Source organism: Oncorhynchus mykiss, chromosome 21 (genome assembly GCF_013265735.2).
Source record: "Oncorhynchus mykiss isolate Arlee chromosome 21, USDA_OmykA_1.1, whole genome shotgun sequence".
Taxonomy (NCBI): Eukaryota; Metazoa; Chordata; class Actinopteri; order Salmoniformes; family Salmonidae; genus Oncorhynchus; species Oncorhynchus mykiss.
This window is the reverse complement of record NC_048585.1, coordinates 42,756,382-42,775,007: the sequence shown is the minus strand read 5'-3', so window position 1 is coordinate 42,775,007 and position 18,626 is coordinate 42,756,382. Positions and strand designations below refer to the sequence as shown.

Below are 18,626 nucleotides of genomic sequence, written 5' to 3'. Positions count from 1 at the left end.
ATGTTGCAACCGAGGACAGACGATTTGTATGTGCTTCAGCACTTGGTGGCCCCGTTCTGTGAGCTTGTGCGGCCTACCACTTTGCGGCTGAGCCGTTGTTGCTCCAAACGTTTCCACTTCACAACAACAGCACTTACAGTTGACCAGGGCAGAAATTTGACGACCTGAAATGTGGCGTCCTATGACGGGGCCATGTTGAAAGTCACTGAACTCTTCAGTAAGGCCATTCTACTGCCAATGTTTGTCTATGTAGATTGCATGTAGATAGCCTACTACATAATTTATCAATTATATACAACTACACTACTTGAATATGCATAAATGAGGGTTAAGAAGTGAATATACGCAATATGAAAACAAAGTGGGTATAGGACGTATATCTGCATGTAGCATACACTACACCACTGGCCTTTTTTGTATTACAAAAAATCAGAGGTGTGAAGTACTTAAGTAAAAAGTACTTTAAAGTACTACTTAAGGTGTTTTTTGGGGTATCTGTGCTCTACTATTCATATTTTTGGTCACTTTTACTTCACTACATTCTTAAAGAAAATAATGTACCTTTTACTCCATATATTTTCCCTGACACCTAAAAGTTTGAATGCTTAGCAGGACTGAAAAATGGTCCAATTCACACACTTATCAAGAGGTCATTCCTACTGCCTTTGATCTGGAAAACTCACTAAACACACATGCTTCGTTTGTAAATGATGTCCCGAGTGTTGGAGTGCCCCTGGCTGTCCGTAAATGTAAAAATAAAGAGAATTGTGCTGTCTGGTTTGCTTAATATGATGATTTTGAAATGATTTATACTTTTATTTTTTACTTTTGATACTTAAGTATATTTTAGCAATTACATTTACTTTTTAAACTTAAGTATATTTAAAACCAAATACTTTTAGACTTTTACGCAAGTAGTATTTTACTGGGTTACTTTAATTTTTACTTGAGTCATTTTCTAATAAGGTATCTTTACTTTTACTCAAGTATGACAATTCTGTACTTTTCCCACCACTGCAAAAAGTACATTCTCCTACATAAGTGCCCTGGTATTACGGTTGTTATCCTTTCAGCATCACGAGCCTGTCACACACTGTAGCCTAGGTCCAATAGGTTTGCCACTGTGCAAACATGTCTATAATAGATATAAAAACTGTTACAAATCCCCCTCTCTCCCCTTACTAATAGTGAGGGCACAACTTTCCAACAATTTCCCTCACTCTTCCTTACCAGCGACTCAAGGAAATGCGTACATTTTGAGGATATTTTTTATTGAAAGTAAAGGACAGTACTGTTACTAGTAAAGTAGGAATCCCAGGTTTCAATACGTGATAAGATATTCATGTTTCAAGAAAGGAGTGTGTATATTTGACCTGGCGAAGCGGTTTTTATGCGCTGACTGAATGGAAGCTGATAATTCTGTGTTTTTTTACTCAGCTTGTCTCGGGAAGAAATTACAAGTCCTCATGTCCAAGATCAAGTAAAGATTTATCCAAATCTTGGAGGGGGGTGGGGGTGGATGTGGATACGCAGACCTGCGAGCAACTGCGGCCCCTCATGATGAGTTAATATTTTTTTGTGGCCCCCAGCCCCATTAAAGTTGCCCATCCCTGTCCTAGACAAACAAATATCATATTCAATGGAGATTCTCCATAAAAATGCTTCAAAACTAGGCTTAATCTGTGTCTGTGAAACTGTCCTGTAAATAATTAAATGGTACTATCCTTCTCTGTTCATGTATTTTTAGTACATGTAAAAGAGACAAAACATAGAAATAAATGGTAATATCCTTCTCTGTGCATGTATTTTTAGTACATGTAAAAGAGACAAAACATAGAAATAAATTGTAATATCCTTCTCTGTGCTGTGTACCAGGCCTTGGTCCAGACCCCAGTCCTATTCCCAGTCTTCCTCCTCATGGGACGCTGCATCCCAGAGGGACTACTCTCAGACCCCAGCACTGTCCCAGGACTCTGCCTCCTCTTCTACCCACAGAATGAGGTACCCTCTGGCCCTCCACACGCCCTCAAACGAGCCTCACTGGAGAGAGTGAGTATCTAAGCACCTTTCTAATACATAACAACAACTAGCCACTAGTACTCCTAGATTCTTATTTCTCCTCAGAGTGACGGATGCATCAAGCTCGGGTTCAGTAGGGGATTTTTTAATTTAAGAATCGGAGAGGTACTATCTCCGAACAGATTTTCATTTTCTCTGTTGACTGATAACTTTTGGTCTTTTCCCATAGCGCTCCTGAAGAGACAGAACCCACCTTCTCACTCCACTTCGCCTTGGAAGACCAGGGCCCTTCCAGACCACCCTTGCCCAGAGTGGAGTACCAAAGAGAGAAGCCAACTGGGGCCTGTGGACCACCATTCTCCAGAGCTAATGTTAGCGTAGCCCCAAAGAACCACGTAATAAGCCTAGAAACTCAAAGTGAAGGCTGGCACTTAGGCAGTGGAGATGGGGAATGGCAATGTCCTGAACGTAGCCAAGAAGAAACCTCCATAGAGGACCAAAGAGAGAGGCTGGCTAAAGCCAAGCCCATTGAAGTAGCCTTAGCTGGTGGAGGAGATGCTGACCGTCGGGCCCCAGTGCCTGTTACTAAATGGCAGTTTGGGAGTATAGTACTGCCTCCACCTCAGAGAGCTTACAAGGCCGAAGAGAAGGCAGACTGTGACAAAAAGAGGCCAGCGAGAGGGCTGTTACTTCCTGCACCAGAGAGTGAGGACTTCACAATGAAGGACATGGACAGTGGTCCGAGCTTTGAACTAAGAATGGAGGATGACATTGGAGAAAGTTGTGCATTGGAGAAGGATAGCTTTGGAGCAAGTCACACAGTAGAAAGGGATGGCTTTGGAGCAAGTCACACAGTAGAAAGGGATGGCTTTGGAGCAAGTCAAGGTTTGGAGAGGGGTGGCTTTGGAGCAAGTCACATAGTAGAAAGAGATGGCTTTGGAGCAAGTCAAGGTTTGGAGAGGGATGGCTTTGGAGAAAGTCACACAGTAGAAAGGGATGGCTTTGGAGCAAGTCACACAGTAGAAAGGGATGGCTTTGGAGCAAGTCACACAGTAGAAAGGGATAGCTTTGGAGCAAGTCAAGGTTTGGAGAGGGATGGCTTTGGAGCAAGTCACACAGTAGAAAGGGATGGCTTTGGAGCAAGTCATGCTTTGGAGAGGAATGGCTTTGGAGCAAGTCAAGGTTTGGAGACTGACTTTGGAGCAAGTCACACAGTAGAAAGAGATGGCTTTGGGGCAAGTCATTCAATGGAGCGAGATGGTTTTGGAGCAAGTCATTCATTGAAGAGAGATGGCTTTGGAGCAAGTCATGCTTTACAGAGGGATGGCATTGGAGAAAAACTGCTATTCAATGAGGGTGACGTCACTGGGGGCCACAGGGACAGCACAGAAAGCCCGTGTGTAGTTGGGTTAGCTGATCAGCAGGGGACGCTGCATGGAGACACAGCCCAGTCAGAGGAGGAGATCGTGACAGGAGGAGGACCAAGGGAGAACCTCAGCGAGAGAGACCCCTTTAAGAGGAAACGGCTCTTCAGTGATATGACTACTGACAACCAGAGAGGGATGGGGGGTGGAGAGATGGGGGGAAGAGTGGAGAGGGAGAGAAAGGATGACATCAATAAAGGGGGGTTGAAGAAAAAGCGGGAGAGGAAGAACAGCAGGAGTAGTACCAAACCCCACCAGCAGAGGAAGGTGTCACCCTCACTGGGGCAGATGAGGGATGGAGAGGGCCAGGGGGTGACAGAGATGGATAGTCACCCAGAAGAGAGAAGGAACATGGATGGGCCATTGGTGACAGCTGCACAGAGGAACAGTGGAGGAAACACAGGTTAGTTCAGGACAGGACCCGCACACACACACACACACACACACACACACAGGCTAGTTTAGGACACGGATAGATAGGTTGCCTTTTAGTACAATATATGAGTGCGGAATGTTGGGGATTTTATATGCTGGACATATTGGCACTTTAGTAATAAGCCACTAGATGGCGGTACAGCACTTCAGTCAGTAGTTACTCAATGAAGTTGTCCATAGATGCTGTTTTATCATCAGTTTTGCATTTTCCTTCTAAGCTGATCCTGGATCTGTGCCATGGGCAGCGCTGCTATGTCCAGCAATCTATAGGGCCCTGAGTTTTCCCCTGACCACAAGACCTGACTAGGGAAAACTCAGGGCCCCAGTGAGCTCATATATCACAGTGCTGATTAAATAAAAAGTGTGAACAAGTATACTGCAATTATAAAGGGCCAGTCTGAACACGCTGACAAAATCTGGACTGCTCTTGTTTCAGTACACAGGAAGTGTGTGCGTGTGTTGTGTGAAATGCTCAGTCAAGAACAGCGTAGTGTAGTGACAGAATATCAGTCCTGAGCAATGCGTCTGAGTTTAGCTGACCTCACTCAATATTCAGACACAGGTCTCATATTCTCATACTCATATTCAAAAAATTCAATCACACACACATTTACTCATTCAGACAGAAGCACACACACACACAATTTTAAGCAGAGAGAACGCATATTTATTTGTAATTTTTCCAGAACCCTTAGCTGCTGGACATTTCATTCCGAAGCCGTCTCAGGAGGGTGGGAGAGTATTCAGAGCCCCGACTCTGCGGGGCACCTGTCTGGGACAGACCCCCCTGGCTACTAATCATCACAACGACACTCAGGTATTTTACCGCTTCAGCCAGAGGACCATACTGCTTCACATAATAGAATGTTTTATCTGCAGTCCGTAATTCAAAAAAACAATACAAAATGGCCTCCCAGACACCATTTGTTGTGCTGAACAGTGAGGGATGGGCCTGGAGAAATGTAAGCTTGTAATAGTTGGTATTTAGCTACCGTGCAGAAAACCACTGAAACCTCAACCCCCTGTCCCTCTCACAGAAACCCCTTTTGCTGCATCCTAAATGTAACATTTTCGTCATTTAGTAGACGCTCTTATCCAGAGTTAGTGCATTCATCTTAAAGGGATACTTTGGGATTTTGGCAATGAGGCCCTTCATCTACTTCCTCAGAGTCAGATGAACTTATGGATACCCTTTTTATCTCTCTGTATCCAGTATGAAGAAAGTTGGCGCAATGACTGGAAGTCTATGGGTATCTGAAAATAGTCAAGCGCGAGTGTTAGTTCAATCGAGTACAGGCTTAACTGAATGAACAACAGAGACGAATACAATATGGAATTTTCTTAACTAGTTTGGGGTAAGGCCTCAACTCTGAGGGATGCTCCTCGGAGGCAGATGCTGATGACAGGTTGCTATGCTTTTATTTCTTTTTTTACGGGCAGGGGGGTGCTGTGGGGTTATTATGGATACTCTTTGAAGAGGTTTCAGATGTTTTCGGGGGTTGGGCAGGGACTCTGCTGTCCTACCATCAGGGAGAAGCAGGTTCAACTATTGGGGTGCCAGGACAGGGAAGAGATTTGACTGGGCTGAGCGGGAGCTGCCCTCCCATAGGGGTCAGAGGGCCAAGAGACCAGAGGTGGCAGAACGGAGTACTCGGGTTGGGGTGTTGGGTTTGAGCAGAGCCTGAAGGTAAGGAGGGACAGTTCCTCTTGCTGCTCCGTAGGTAAGCACCATGGTCTTGAAGGCGATGCGAGCTTCGACTGGAAGCCAGTGGAGTGCGCGAAGGAGCGGGGTGACATGGAGAACTTGGGGAAGGTTGATCTTGGGAACTACTTTTGACCAGAGCTCTATGGGTCTTGGTCTAAAGTATTGCACTACATAGGGAATAGGGTGCCATATGGGACGCACCCTAGAGGGTGAGGGGAGTGAAATAGAGAGAATTCCCCCAATGCTCATTCCCCTTCATTTCCATGGAAATGGAAGACTTCAGCAGTATTACACCACACCACAGGAAAGAGAAGTGATGACTCCCAGTTGGGTACTAAAGTAAAAGGCCTGGCGATCGGGCCTTCTAGTCTATTTACTGTATGTGTCTCTGTGTGTGTGTGTGCGCGTGTGTGTGTGTGTGTGTCAGTGTCAGCAAGTAAGCGTTTCTGTTTACAAGGAAATGAGCAGAGCTCTCCCTAGAGAGCTGAATCAGTTGATGATGTTCTCTTGGTAGAACACACACACACTGTTCCGGCTGACTATTTACCTCTACAGTCCTATATTCCCTAGAGCACAATTCAGTTCACTCACACACATACACACACACACACATTGACTCGAACTCTGCACTCACTTTGCATTAAAAATTGAGTTTCTTCCTTTGAATAATGCCGGTGTTCCAGTGCAGAGTAGAGAGACTTGGAAGGTTAGATGGCGGTTAACCTGTTTTCTCTGGACTGGGAAGTCTGGACTCACTGTCTGGGACTAGCTGTGTCGTAGAGAGCACTGTCTGGGACTAGCTGTGCCGTAGAGAGCACTGTCTGGGACTAGCTGTGCCGTAGAGAGCACTGTCTGGGACTAGCTGTGCTGTAGAGAGCACTGTCTGTGACTAGCTGTGCCGTAGAGAGCACTGTCTGGGACTAGCTGTGCCCTAGAGAGCACTGTCTGGGACTAGCTGTGCCGTAGAGAGCACTGTCTGGGACTAGCTGTGTCGTAGACAGCACTGTCTGTGAATAGCTGTGCCGTAGAGAGCCGTGTCTGGGACTAGCTGTGCCGTAGAGATCACTGTCTGGGACTAGCTGTGTCGTAGAGAGCACTGTCTGGGACTAGCTGTGCTCTAGAGAGCACTGTCTGGGACTAGCTGTGCTCTAGAGAGCACTGTCTGGGACTAGCTGTGCTCTAGAGAGCACTGTCTGGGACTAGCTGTGCCCTAGAGAGCACTGTCTGGGACTAGCCGTGCCCTAGAGAGCAATGTCTGGGACTAGATGTGCCCTAGAGAGCACTGTCTGGGACTAGCTGTGCCGTAGAGAGCACTGTCTGGGACTGACAGGTTTGCTCTGTTAACGCAACTAGACACCCACTCTCTTTCTCTCTTACTCTCCTCTCTTTGGCTCTTCATCCTTTCACTTTCTTTCTCTATCTGGCTCTCTGTTGCGGTCTCTCTGTCTCTCACTCACTCACACACACAAACACACACTCTCTTGCTCACAGGTGGAAGGAATTGAGAGAATAGCAAGGTTTATTTTCAGTCTACTCATGCTCATTATCTGTAACCAGAGAATTTAATCACCATCCTTCTGGACTTGAGCCTTCACACTTATCTCTCCATTCATCTAATCTGCACCCCAAATTGCATCCTATTCCCTACATAGTGCACTGCTTTTGACCAGGGCCCATAAGGTAGTGTGGTATATAGGGGATTTGGTAGTGCACTATATAGGGAATAGGGTGCCATTTGGGTCGCAACCATTGACTGTAGTAGTAATAGAATCAGAGCCCAGTCTATTTTAAGTTTCAGAATGAATCGCTTCCTGTGACTGGAATAATGCTTCTCTTGTTCTCTCTTCTCTTCCTCTCTCTCTATGTTGTGAAGGCTGGTGATGGAGGCTCCAGAGAGAGGGGGTTGAGTATAGATCCTGCACTAACCAACCCCTCTCTTGCTGGGCATGGAAGGGCCGCAGGGCTGGGGTCCGGCCTGACCTCTATACGTACTAGTGGTGAGGAGGAGAGCAGCGGCCATCACCCTCTCCTCTCTGCCCAACAACCGCCCCTGACCCCTACCTTCTCCCTCAAAAGTGAACACGGCACCCCTCTGCCCAAAATCGCCCTTTTCAGGCGGCCGGTGAAATGGGAACCCCCTCAGTCCTGTCAGGAAAAAGCAAGGACCTTGCAAAGGGGCCAGGAGTGGTGCAAAACCCAAACCCCCAAACACCCAGACCTGACCCCAGCCTTTAGCCTAGACCCCCGAGCCAAGACCAAGACCCTCCACAAGACTGAGGGAACCAAGAGTGTTGCTCTAATCCCTAACCCTCCACATCGACCCCCAGCCAACCCAGTTAGGCCAAGACAGGGGGTCCCAATGGGGGAGAGGGGGCTTGAATCAACCAGGGACCATTCTAGTTCAGACACTCCTCAGCATAGATCCTCCAAAACCCCCAAACCACCCAAGCCGAAGCGGGCCAAACCTGGACCTAACCAGTGTCAACTCACCCCAGAAACTGAACCAGAGGGGGGAAGCGGTGCCGGTGACCCCCGGGCCCAGTCCAACCAATCCAAAATCTGTCTGACTACAGCCATGATCTCTGACCCCAGAGTAAGGGATGCTGGGAAGTTGAGTCCTGAAGAGAGAGGCAGGGTGCTGGAGGAGGCAGGGCAGGCCAGTGCGCTGGTTCTGACCATGGTGTACCAGGACGGAACCACTCAGATGGACCCAGAACAGGTGGGCAAGAAAGTCAAAGAAAGTCCAAAAAGTCAAAAGCAATGTTTCTAACCTCAGTCCAGTAGACCTGGGCAGAATAGTTTTTATTTAGTAGCTTATAGAAATCCCAAATTTTCAAATACTCAAGGTGGTCAAATATAACCAATCAACTAATGGCAATTATTTCCTTTGATATCCGAATACAGGTCTTAGAAAATACAACATATAAACCAATATTTTAAAATATTTTGAATACTTTTCAGAAAAACAAATCATATTTGAAGTCATTTGATATGCAAGTTATTTGAAAACCGACCAAATATTTATTTGATGAAGAACCAAAAAAAAACTACAACAGTTACTTTAATCAGTCAAAATATGTACAATCATTAGCACATATATCCTCGAATGAAATACGTAATGATTGAAGAAAAATAAATAAAGACACGCTAAACAATATGAACTAAGTAATGGAAAGTAATAGAAACGTAAACCAAACAGGCATTTAGCTAGATGTAGAAATGTGTTTGTGAGGGACTTGGAGTCATCTCAACATTAGAGTAGACCACTTTTGCATTTTCAAAATGACTGAAATACATTTTCATAATGAGACATAGGGTGATACAATACCTATGTAACAACACTAGACATGTCATTTTGTTATTACTACATTGTTACATAGACATTGCTTTATAATTGCATAATAATGGAATGATTAGGAACAGTCACTATTCCTCTTGTGTACAGTAGTGACAAAACATCTCAGCTCGTTGCAATGCAATTTAAATACAATTACCAAAGTATTGTGTAACATGCTAATAAAATGTTGCTCTAAAAGTAATTCCAGGCACTAGAACACTTTAATTTGACTGAAAATACTAACAATAACTGTTCAAACATGACTATTAGGTCAAGGGAACTAAATATCTCAAAACTGCCTTGTTGAATCAACTACAGCGACATAAGTGGAAAATCATGTTGATTTGTGTTCTGATTAAAATATCCCTTTGTAGCTCGAAATGTGAGCATCCAACTTCCTGTTCGCAACGTTACCAAATGGCCTTGCATTACTCTGCAGTATTTTCAGGTATCGCAAAATGAATTGTAGCTTTCGACCTTTTCAGCGGCACGTTGGAACAGTCATACAATAGTGGAGTGTCGCAACTTATTTATACTCATCCTCTGTACTTCGTCTGTGCTATGCTATATCACCTGGATGTAGTGGTGCTACTGCTGTAAGCCTGGCAAGCAAGGCTAATCTGTGTCCCAAATGGCACCCTCATTCCCTACGTAGTGCACTACTTTTGACCTGGGCTTATAGGGAATAGGCACTATATAGGAAATAGGGTGCCATTTGGGACGGACTGCATTTACGTTGTTATGTCTACTCTCTGTGTGTCCTATAGACCCTCAGTCTGTCTGTGTGTGTGTCCTATAGCTGCAGCAACTACGTAAGTATGCTGGTTGGCCATATTCACTGACATTAACTGCTCTCTTGTCTATGTGTCCCGTAGAAGCTCAGTCCGTCAGTGTGTGGGGTGCTGGTGATGTTGAAAAGAGATCTGGACCAGACTGGACCAGTACCAGGACCAGAGGAGGGGGTGGCACAACGAGACAGTCTGGTCTACCTCAGACTGGAACAGAAACCTGCATGGGCCCAGAGCCACCAAGACCACAACCTAGACCTCTTCAATAGGTATGGGAGGGAGGATAGGTGCACTACATAGTACAAGTCTGGGGGTGAAAATCCCACTGATGATTTGCGTCCCTCCCTGTGTTTGTGTGTCCTGTAGAGAGATGCTGCTGCAGGTAGTGTCAGGGTCTCAACTGGTGGTGTGTTACAAGGCCAAAGACCTGCTCCGTACAGCACTGCAGCACTACAGACCAGACCTACACTGGAAACAATGTAACTTTGATAAGGCTGTTAAGAACTCCCTCCAACTGAGCTCTGTTGGGATTTGGGATTACAACATTATTCTGTTGTGTTCATTCCCCCCCCCAGTCTCATCTTGTCGCGTCCAGGACCCCCAGGTTGCAGCCTGGCTGTTGGACCCAGCTGACCCCTCTTCCTGCTTCACCAACCTGCTCACCAAACACTGTAGGACACCCCCCAGAACTCCCACACCTGCCCTGGGGGCAAGGAAGGTCTGTAGCACCAAACAATACAACTAGTCTCTCTGGCACACCGGCCATCAATTCCGCCATTGAAGCAGAAGACACCACCAATCCTGGTCCAGAATATCGATACGGTGTGCAGGCTTTATTTCCAGCCCAGCATCACCACACCTAATTCAACTGATCTCTCATTTTGTCCTTTATTTAGAGCCCTGCACAAGCATGAAATTTAGGCCCGAGCTCTACCCATGCCCGCGATGTTCAGGCCCTACCCAACCCGGGCCCCATTGCTCCTGCCAAATTGAAGACCCGGCCGTACCCGAAATCAGAAATAACTTCCTCTGTCAGTATATCCATTAGCTGCTCCTCTGTCCGTCCCCTGCTCCCTGCACGGCCCCCTCTTCCCTGCGTGTGTGAGTATCCACAGCAACGGCTCCGCCGGGCCGCCTGCTCAATGACTACGAGACGTGAGAGAGCTGTTAGCCGGCTACATTTCGTCACTCGAAACTCTGACCAAACTCACAGAACATTACTGTTTTCTGTGATTGATATAATCTCTCCTGTCGACTCCTTACATTTGACGAGGTTGAAGCACCTCTAACGCCATGTTATGATCTTAGTCAGGCACGGCTGTACAGAGAGACACTGCGCAGCGAAGTATGAGCAAATAGCTCTGCCTCAAAATGTAAGGGATCAATTTAGTCTTGAAAATGATACCCTACACCAGCCCGTACCCCCCCCCCCCCCATCTCTCTCTGTCAGGTGTACCAGGTCATCTCCAGTCTGTCTCTGCTCTACCAGCTGAATATGGAGCTACGCTCTAAACTACAGGTCAGTCCCTCCCTGAGGATCCATGAGAACACACACACACACACACACACACACACACACACACACTGATACACAAACACATTTTGTTCTCCTGTCCTCGTGGGGATTTCCATTCAAAATCCTAGTTTCCCTTTGCCACAAGGGAGAATTGTCCATGTTTTACTATGCTTGTTGGGACTTTTGTGGATTTCAGGTCTTTATTTGTATTGCATTTAAGTCTTTTAATTAATTTGTATCTTATTAACACTTTATTCTAGCTAGCTATTTGTGTAGGTAGCTGTCAAGTAAACAAAATGATAAAAACCCCACACACACACACACATCCTACCTTACTGTCTCTCTGTGTATCCAGAGCCAAGGTCTGTGGGAGCTGTACTCTAACATGGAGCTGACTATGATCCCTGTGCTGGCAGGTAAGGACACCATGTTGAGAGGTCATCACGATCCTATGACCTGACCATGCTGAGCTCCTATAACTAGAGGTGAAAGGAGACAAGCAGGAAGGACATGAGGAATCAAGGAAATGCAGTTGACATTCTGTCTAGGCCTATATGTATGTGTACTCTGCTACTATTTATATCATGCTACTCTCGTTCTCTAAGCCATGGAGAGCCACAGGATCCATGTGGACACGGAGTCCCTAAAGACAACATCAGAGATGCTGGGGGTAAGAACTATAATTACAGTACTGTAAAAGGGAGAAAACAGAGGGTTTAAGTAGTACACACACACACACACCATGATGCCTCCAGTAGGTGGATGTTTGGAGAGTGTGTCCTGTGTCTTGCTGTGCTCTATAAATAGAAAGGAGAGTATGTCTGTCTGTTTCCTTCCTTTAGGGTGGAGTGTTGCAGTAGGAATGAGCATCGCCGTCTTACACACACTCACTAACGCACGCACACACACGCTAGCGTGCGCGCGCACACCACGCACGGATTAAAAATTGCTGTGATAATCCAGCAGAATACTAACCAAACTTTTCTTTTGTTTCTCACGACGACCCACACACAACATATGATGAGGATGCAGAGGAGGAGAGAGAGAGGGAGGAAGGGAGAGAGAGAGAGAGAGAGAGAGAGAGGGAGGAAGAGAGAGAGAGAGAGAGAATGATTTAGGGATAATAAGTTCCAAGGGAGAATGGAGAAGTACTAACATAATCATATTCTGAACCGAAGTGTTTGTTTTTCAGTGTGTGTGTGTGTGTGTGTGTGACACCTACACAGTGTAAGCACATTACAAGTCTAACTGAAACAGACAGTGCTTTTAAACGACTGACAGAGACCTGGAGAGAGAAAGAGAGAAGAAAAAGGGGAGGGAGAGACTCATGGAGGAGGCGAGGGAGAGACGCACCGAAGACTGACAGAGAGAAAGGGAGAAAACGGAGAGAGGAGGGAAACAGAAGGGAGGACGAGAGGGGTGGTAAATGGAGATGCAGGGACAAATAAAAAAAGAGAGTAAAGTGGGAGAGAGAGTGACAGAACAAAGTGACGTTTTAGATGTACATTCCCCACCGCAGGAGGACAATTAGGAAAATGTTAATTCAGATATCTGACAGTATATCAAATCAAATGTTATTTGTCACATGCGTCGAATACAACAGGTGTACGCCTCACCGTGAAACACTTACTTACAAGCCCTTCAACAATGTAGTTTTAAGGGAAATAGGTTTTGAAAATATTGACACAATAAACTAAAGTAAAAAATAAATAAATGAAAGAGTAACAATAAAATAGCAATAACGAGGCAATATACAGAGGGTGCTGGTGCCAAGTCAATGTGCGGAGGTACAGGTTAGTCGAGGTAAATGAGGTAGTATGTACAGTACCTGTCAAACTTTTAGACATACCTACTCACATACCTAAACTCTTTTCTACATTGTGGATTAACAGTGAAGACATCACAACTATGAAATAACACATTTTCATTCATGTAGTAACCAAAAACAGTGTTCAACAAATCAAAATATATTTATATTTGGCTTCAAAGTAGCCACCCTTTGCCTTGATGACAGCTTTGCACTCTCTTGGCATTCTCTCAACCAGCTTCATGAGGAATGCTTTTCCAACAGTCTTGATGGAGTTCCCACATATGCTTTTCCTTCACTCCTCGGTCCAAACCACCTCAATTGGGTTGAGGTCGGGTTAATTTGGCTGTCAGGTCACCTGATAAAGCACTCCATCACTGCCTTTCGTCAAATAGCCCTTACACAGCCTGGAGGTGTGTTTTGGGTCATTGTCCTGAAAAACAAATGATAGTCATGTAGGTAGGGGTAAAGTGAACAGTGAGTAGCAACAGCAGCGTAAAATAAGGGGGGTGGCAATGCAAATAGACCGGGTAGGCATTTGACTAGGTGTTCAGGAGTCTTATGTCTTGGGGGTAGAAGCTGTTCAGAAGCTATTCAAGTCTCTTGAACTTAGATTTGGCGCTCTGGTACCGCTTGCCGTGCGGTAGCAGAGAGAACCATCTATGACTTGGGTGGCTGGAGCCAATAGAGGTATTGGATGGCAATTGAGTCTTCATGTATTTGTCTGTCTCTCTCTCTTAACATGAAAGGACACTCTTAACAACAGAACATGTTGCATCTCTCTCTGAGATAAAATAACTGATTACCATATGCTTTGAAACAGAAAAAGAGAACAGAAGCAACGCACACACACACACAGACACACACGCTATTGTGCTGTGTTGTCTGAAAGCCAGAGGGAAAGCCTTTGGTGGAATGTGTTGTTTGATTTCGAGAACGTAGATGAAATACATCAAACATAGGAGAACACACACACACACACTCTGGCACACGTATACTGGCACACAGACATTGAAGAGTGTGTATAGCAGTCAGATTAGCCCAGCTCTGCCCGAGGTTTAGGAGAGAGCAGTGATAAGTCCCTGTACTGACGATTATCTCCCTGTCCTCACAGCAACCCTTCTCTCTCCCCCTTTCTCTCCCATCCTCTCTCTCCGCCTCTCTCTCTCCCCTCTCTCCCCCTCTCTGTTCCAGCTCTCACCCCTTCTCAACCTCCCCCTCTCTCACCCCTCTCTTCCCCTCTTTCTGTCCCTCCCTCTCCCCCCTCCCCACTCTCTTTCTCCCCCCTCCTTTCTCTCTCTCTCTCCCCCCCTCCCTGTCAGACTAAGATGAAGCAGCTAGAGCACGAGGCCCACCAGGCAGCAGGCCAGATGTTTCTAGTGTCCAGCAGCACCCAGCTCAGGACGGTCAGTGTGTGTGTATAGGCGTGTTTATAGGTACTATGTGTGTGTGTGTGTGCTGTCCTAATCCTGCTCTCTCTACAGGTTCTGTTTGAAAAGTTGCGTCTGCAGGAGCGCTGTGAAAACAAGAAGCTCCCCAAGACTCTCAACAAACAACAGCAGTCTACATCTGAGGCTGTTGTGAGAGATGCACTCGCTGATACAAACACACACATTTGCATTGCCCTTCAGTAGTATGAGGTAGTGACGCCTCTCTTCTCTGTGTGTAGTTGTTGCAGCTCCAGGACCTGCACCCCCTGCCGAAGATCATTCTCGAATACAGACAGGTCAGTGATGAACACAATATGTTTGACTGACTGACTGATTGATTGATTCATTGGTATCTGCTCACATTACTACATTACTATATGACTTTGCGTGTGTTTTTTTCTTACCCCCCAGGTTCATAAGATCAAGTCCACCTTCGTCGACGGGGTTCTGTCTTGTATGATGAGTAAGGTGAGCACAGACGCTCAGGCTGGGACTAAAGCATCTCTAAAGTAGCTGATCTTCTGCACTCCTACTCTGACAAGCTTTGTGAATAAGGGGCCCAGGAGTAAAAACATTTAAATGGAGGGACCTTTCTATCTCTTCTTCATTCCCTAAAACAAACACTAGAGGGCAGTACTAGTTAATTGTCTTTTGAAGCTTTTGTTTATTGCAAAAGCTCTGTAAGGAAATGTAGCTTTGAGTCTGTTCTTTGGAATTTCTTAATGACATGTACAAAGAGACTTTTGATGTTTGGTTGGTTGTTACATGCTGAACTGCTCTCTTCCTCTCCCGCTTCTCTCCCTCTCCTCCCTCTCTTTATGTCCTCCCTCTTTCATTGCTCTCTCCCTCTCTCTGTCTCTGTCCCCAAGAACTTCATCTCGTCCACATGGTACCAGACCAGTGCAGTGACTGGAAGAATCTCTGCCAAACACCCAGTGAGTCCCTCATCCTCCATCGCAGGGTTACTCATCCTTTCAACCCATCCCTTTCCTCAGCAATGTCCTTGGCTTAATTTCAACACTGAGGCTCTCTCTTTCTCGCTCCCTCTTTCTCGTTCTCTCTCTTTCTCACTCTCGCACGCTCTCTTTTTCAAACGTTCTCTCTTTCTCCATCTCGCTCTCTGTCTTTCTCCCTCTCTCGCTCTTTCTCTATCTCTCTCTTATGCACACACTCTAATGTCTGATGTATTTTTGCTGAGAAAAGCTACTCTCTCTTGTCCGAACTAGAGGTCGACCGATTATGATTTTTCAACGCCAATCCCGATACCGATTATTGGAGGACCAAAAAAAGGCAATACCGATTAATCAGCCGATGTTTATATATATATATTTGTAATGATGACAATTACAACAATATTGAATGAACCCTTTTAATTTAACTTAATATAATGCATAAATAAAATCAATTTAGTCTCAAATAAATAATGAAAGATGTTAAATTTGGTTTAAATAATGCAAAAACACAGTGTTGGATAAGAAAGTAAAAGTGCAATATGTGCCATGTAAAAAAGCTAACTTTTAAGTTCCTTGCTCAGAACATGAGAACATATGAAAGCTGGTGGTTCAAATAACATGAGTCTTCAATATTCCCAGCTAAGAACTTATAGATTGTAGTTATTATAGGACTATTTCTCTCTATACCATTTGTATTTCATATACCTTTGACTATTGGATTTTCTTATAGGCACTATAGTATTGCCAGCCTGAATCTTTAAATTCATAAACCGCTGTGCTTCAAGTACTGCGAAGAGCTGCTGGCAAACGCAGGAAAGTGCTGTTTGAATGAATGCTTACGAGCCTGCTGCTGCCTACCACCGCTCAGTCAGACTGCTCTATCAAATATCAAATCATAGACCTAATTATAATATAATAAACACACAGAAATACGAGCCTTAGGTCATTAATATGGTCAAATCCAGAAACTATCATTAAGAAAACAAAACGTTTATTCTTTCAGTTAAATACGGAACCGTTACGCATTTTATAGAATGGGTGACAACCACACACAACCTTCAATGTTATGTCATAATTATGTAAAATTCTGGCAAATTAACTACGGTCTTTGTTATGAAGAAATGGTCTTCACAAAGTTCGCAACGAGCCAGGCGGCACAAACTGCTGGTAATACCCGGACTCTGCTTGCACTGAACGCAAGAGAAGCGACACAATTTCCCTAGTTAATATTGCCTGCTAACATTAATTTATTTGAACTAAATATGCAGGTTTAAAAAAATATACCTGTGTATTGATTTTAAGAAAGGCATTGATGTTGATGGTTAGGTTGATTTGTGCAATGATTTAGCTTTTTTCCCGAATGCGCTTTAGTTAAATCATCAGCCGTTTGGCGAAGTAGGCTGTGATTCGATGATAAATTGACAGGCACCGCATTGATTATATGCAACGCAGGACAGGCTAGTTAAACTAGTAATATCATCAACCATGTGTAGTTAACTAGTGATTATGTTAAGATTTATAGTTTTTTTTACAAGATAAGTTTAATGCTAGCTAGCAACTTAGCTTGGCTCCTTCAGGTGGTCAGCCTGCCACGCAGTCTCCTCGTGGATTGCAATGTAATCGGAGTCACCGATTGTTGTGAAAAATTTAAATTGGCCCTAATTAATCAGCCGTATCGATTAATCGGTCGACCTCTAGTGCGAACCTTTCACTCAGGTTTTATTTTAGTCACAGACAGGAGAGAGAGAACTGTCTGGGTCAGAGTACTGTGGTGCGTTCATGTGTGCCCATGTGTGCTTGTAGGCTGTGGTTGTGATAGGCTCCATGGACTAGAGGGGCTCTTGCGCGCAACCACGCACACAACTAGTGAGTCGGGGTGATTGAGTGATTGAGTGAGTGAGTGCAGTAAAGCCTTTAGCTTTTAGATTTGAGATTCTTCAAAGTAGCCACCCTTTGCCTGGATGACTGCTTTGCACACTCAACCAGCTTCATGAGGTAGTCAGTCACCTTGAATGCATTTCAATTAACAGGTGTGCCTTGTTAAATGTTAATTTGTGGAATTTATTTTTGTTTGAGCCATTCAGTTGTGTTGAGACAAGGTAGGGGTGGTATACAGAAGATAGACCTATTTGGTAAAAGACCAAGTCCATATTATGGCAAGAACAGCTCAAATAAGCAAAATGAAACGACAGTCGATCAATACTTTAACACATGAAGGTCAGTGAATCCGGAAATTCAACATCAATTGTTCTGAAGCGACTGCGTGAATCAGGCCTTCATGGTCGAATTGCTGCAAAGAAACCACTACTAAAGGACACCAATAAGAAGAAGAGTCCAAATTTGAGATTTTTGGTTCCAACCGCCGTGTCTTTGTGAGATGCAGAGATGATCTCCGCATGTGTGGTTCCCACGGGGAAGCATGGAGGAGGTGGTGTTTGGCTGGTGACACTCAGTGATTTATTTAGAATTCAAGGCACACTTAACCAGCATGGCTACCACAGCATTCTGCAGCGATAAGCCATCCCATCTGGTTTGCGCTTAGTGGGACTGTCATTTGTTTTTCAACAGGACAATCACCCAAAACACATCTCCAGGCTGTGTAAGGGCTATTTGACAAAGAAGGAGAGGGATGGAGTGCTGCATCATGTCACGTCTGCTCCTGCTCCTCCCCTCCGACGTCGCCAGAGAACAAACCACCGGTCCTGGGATTCATCATTACGCACACCTTCCAGGCAGTAGCAGCTTCCAGTGGATGGAATGAGCCTGCGCTCAGCACGTTATTTAGAAGAGGTCTGCGCGAGGAGGTCCAGACGGAACTGGCCTGCCGAGATGACAACCTCACCCTGAACTCATTGCGATGGCCATCCATCTGGATAACCTCAGGGAGCATTGGCATCTACATTGCTTCTCTCCCTCTTTCTGGGAGAGTTTGGGATCAGAGCCTGAACCCATGGAGGTAGGGGTCACACGCCTTCCCGCGGCGGAATGTCACAGACGGATGCAGCTGGGGCTCTGACTGTACTGTGGCCAGGGAGGGCACAAGCGCCAGCGGTGTCCGTTACATCAGAATTCGGGATCCACTGGAGCAAAGGGACGGTCATGTGATGTTACATCCCTGGACTAGGAGTGATTATTACATCTACTGCTCTTCCTGTCAGACTCTTTTTAGTACCCATCATTCTGGCTGACTGTCCCTCATGCCCTGTGTCTAC

The 18,626-nt window shown here is 45.3% G+C and overlaps 1 protein-coding gene across 1 annotated transcript in view; it reads left to right on the top strand.

Annotated features, from left to right (window-relative positions):
* The window catches only part of poln (polymerase (DNA directed) nu), an 81,606-nt gene that overhangs the window by 3,067 nt on the left and 59,913 nt on the right, over positions 1-18,626 (top strand). Inside the window, exons 2-14 of the mRNA XM_036956511.1 lie at positions 1,876-2,049; positions 7,457-8,302; positions 9,796-9,977; positions 10,075-10,187; positions 10,284-10,426; positions 11,159-11,227; positions 11,580-11,640; positions 11,830-11,894; positions 14,354-14,437; positions 14,516-14,611; positions 14,701-14,757; positions 14,873-14,929; positions 15,331-15,396. Coding sequence (XP_036812406.1) covers positions 1,876-2,049; positions 7,457-8,302; positions 9,796-9,977; positions 10,075-10,187; positions 10,284-10,426; positions 11,159-11,227; positions 11,580-11,640; positions 11,830-11,894; positions 14,354-14,437; positions 14,516-14,611; positions 14,701-14,757; positions 14,873-14,929; positions 15,331-15,396 — 2,013 coding nt within the window. The remainder of the gene's footprint in view (positions 1-1,875; positions 2,050-7,456; positions 8,303-9,795; positions 9,978-10,074; positions 10,188-10,283; positions 10,427-11,158; positions 11,228-11,579; positions 11,641-11,829; positions 11,895-14,353; positions 14,438-14,515; positions 14,612-14,700; positions 14,758-14,872; positions 14,930-15,330; positions 15,397-18,626) is intronic.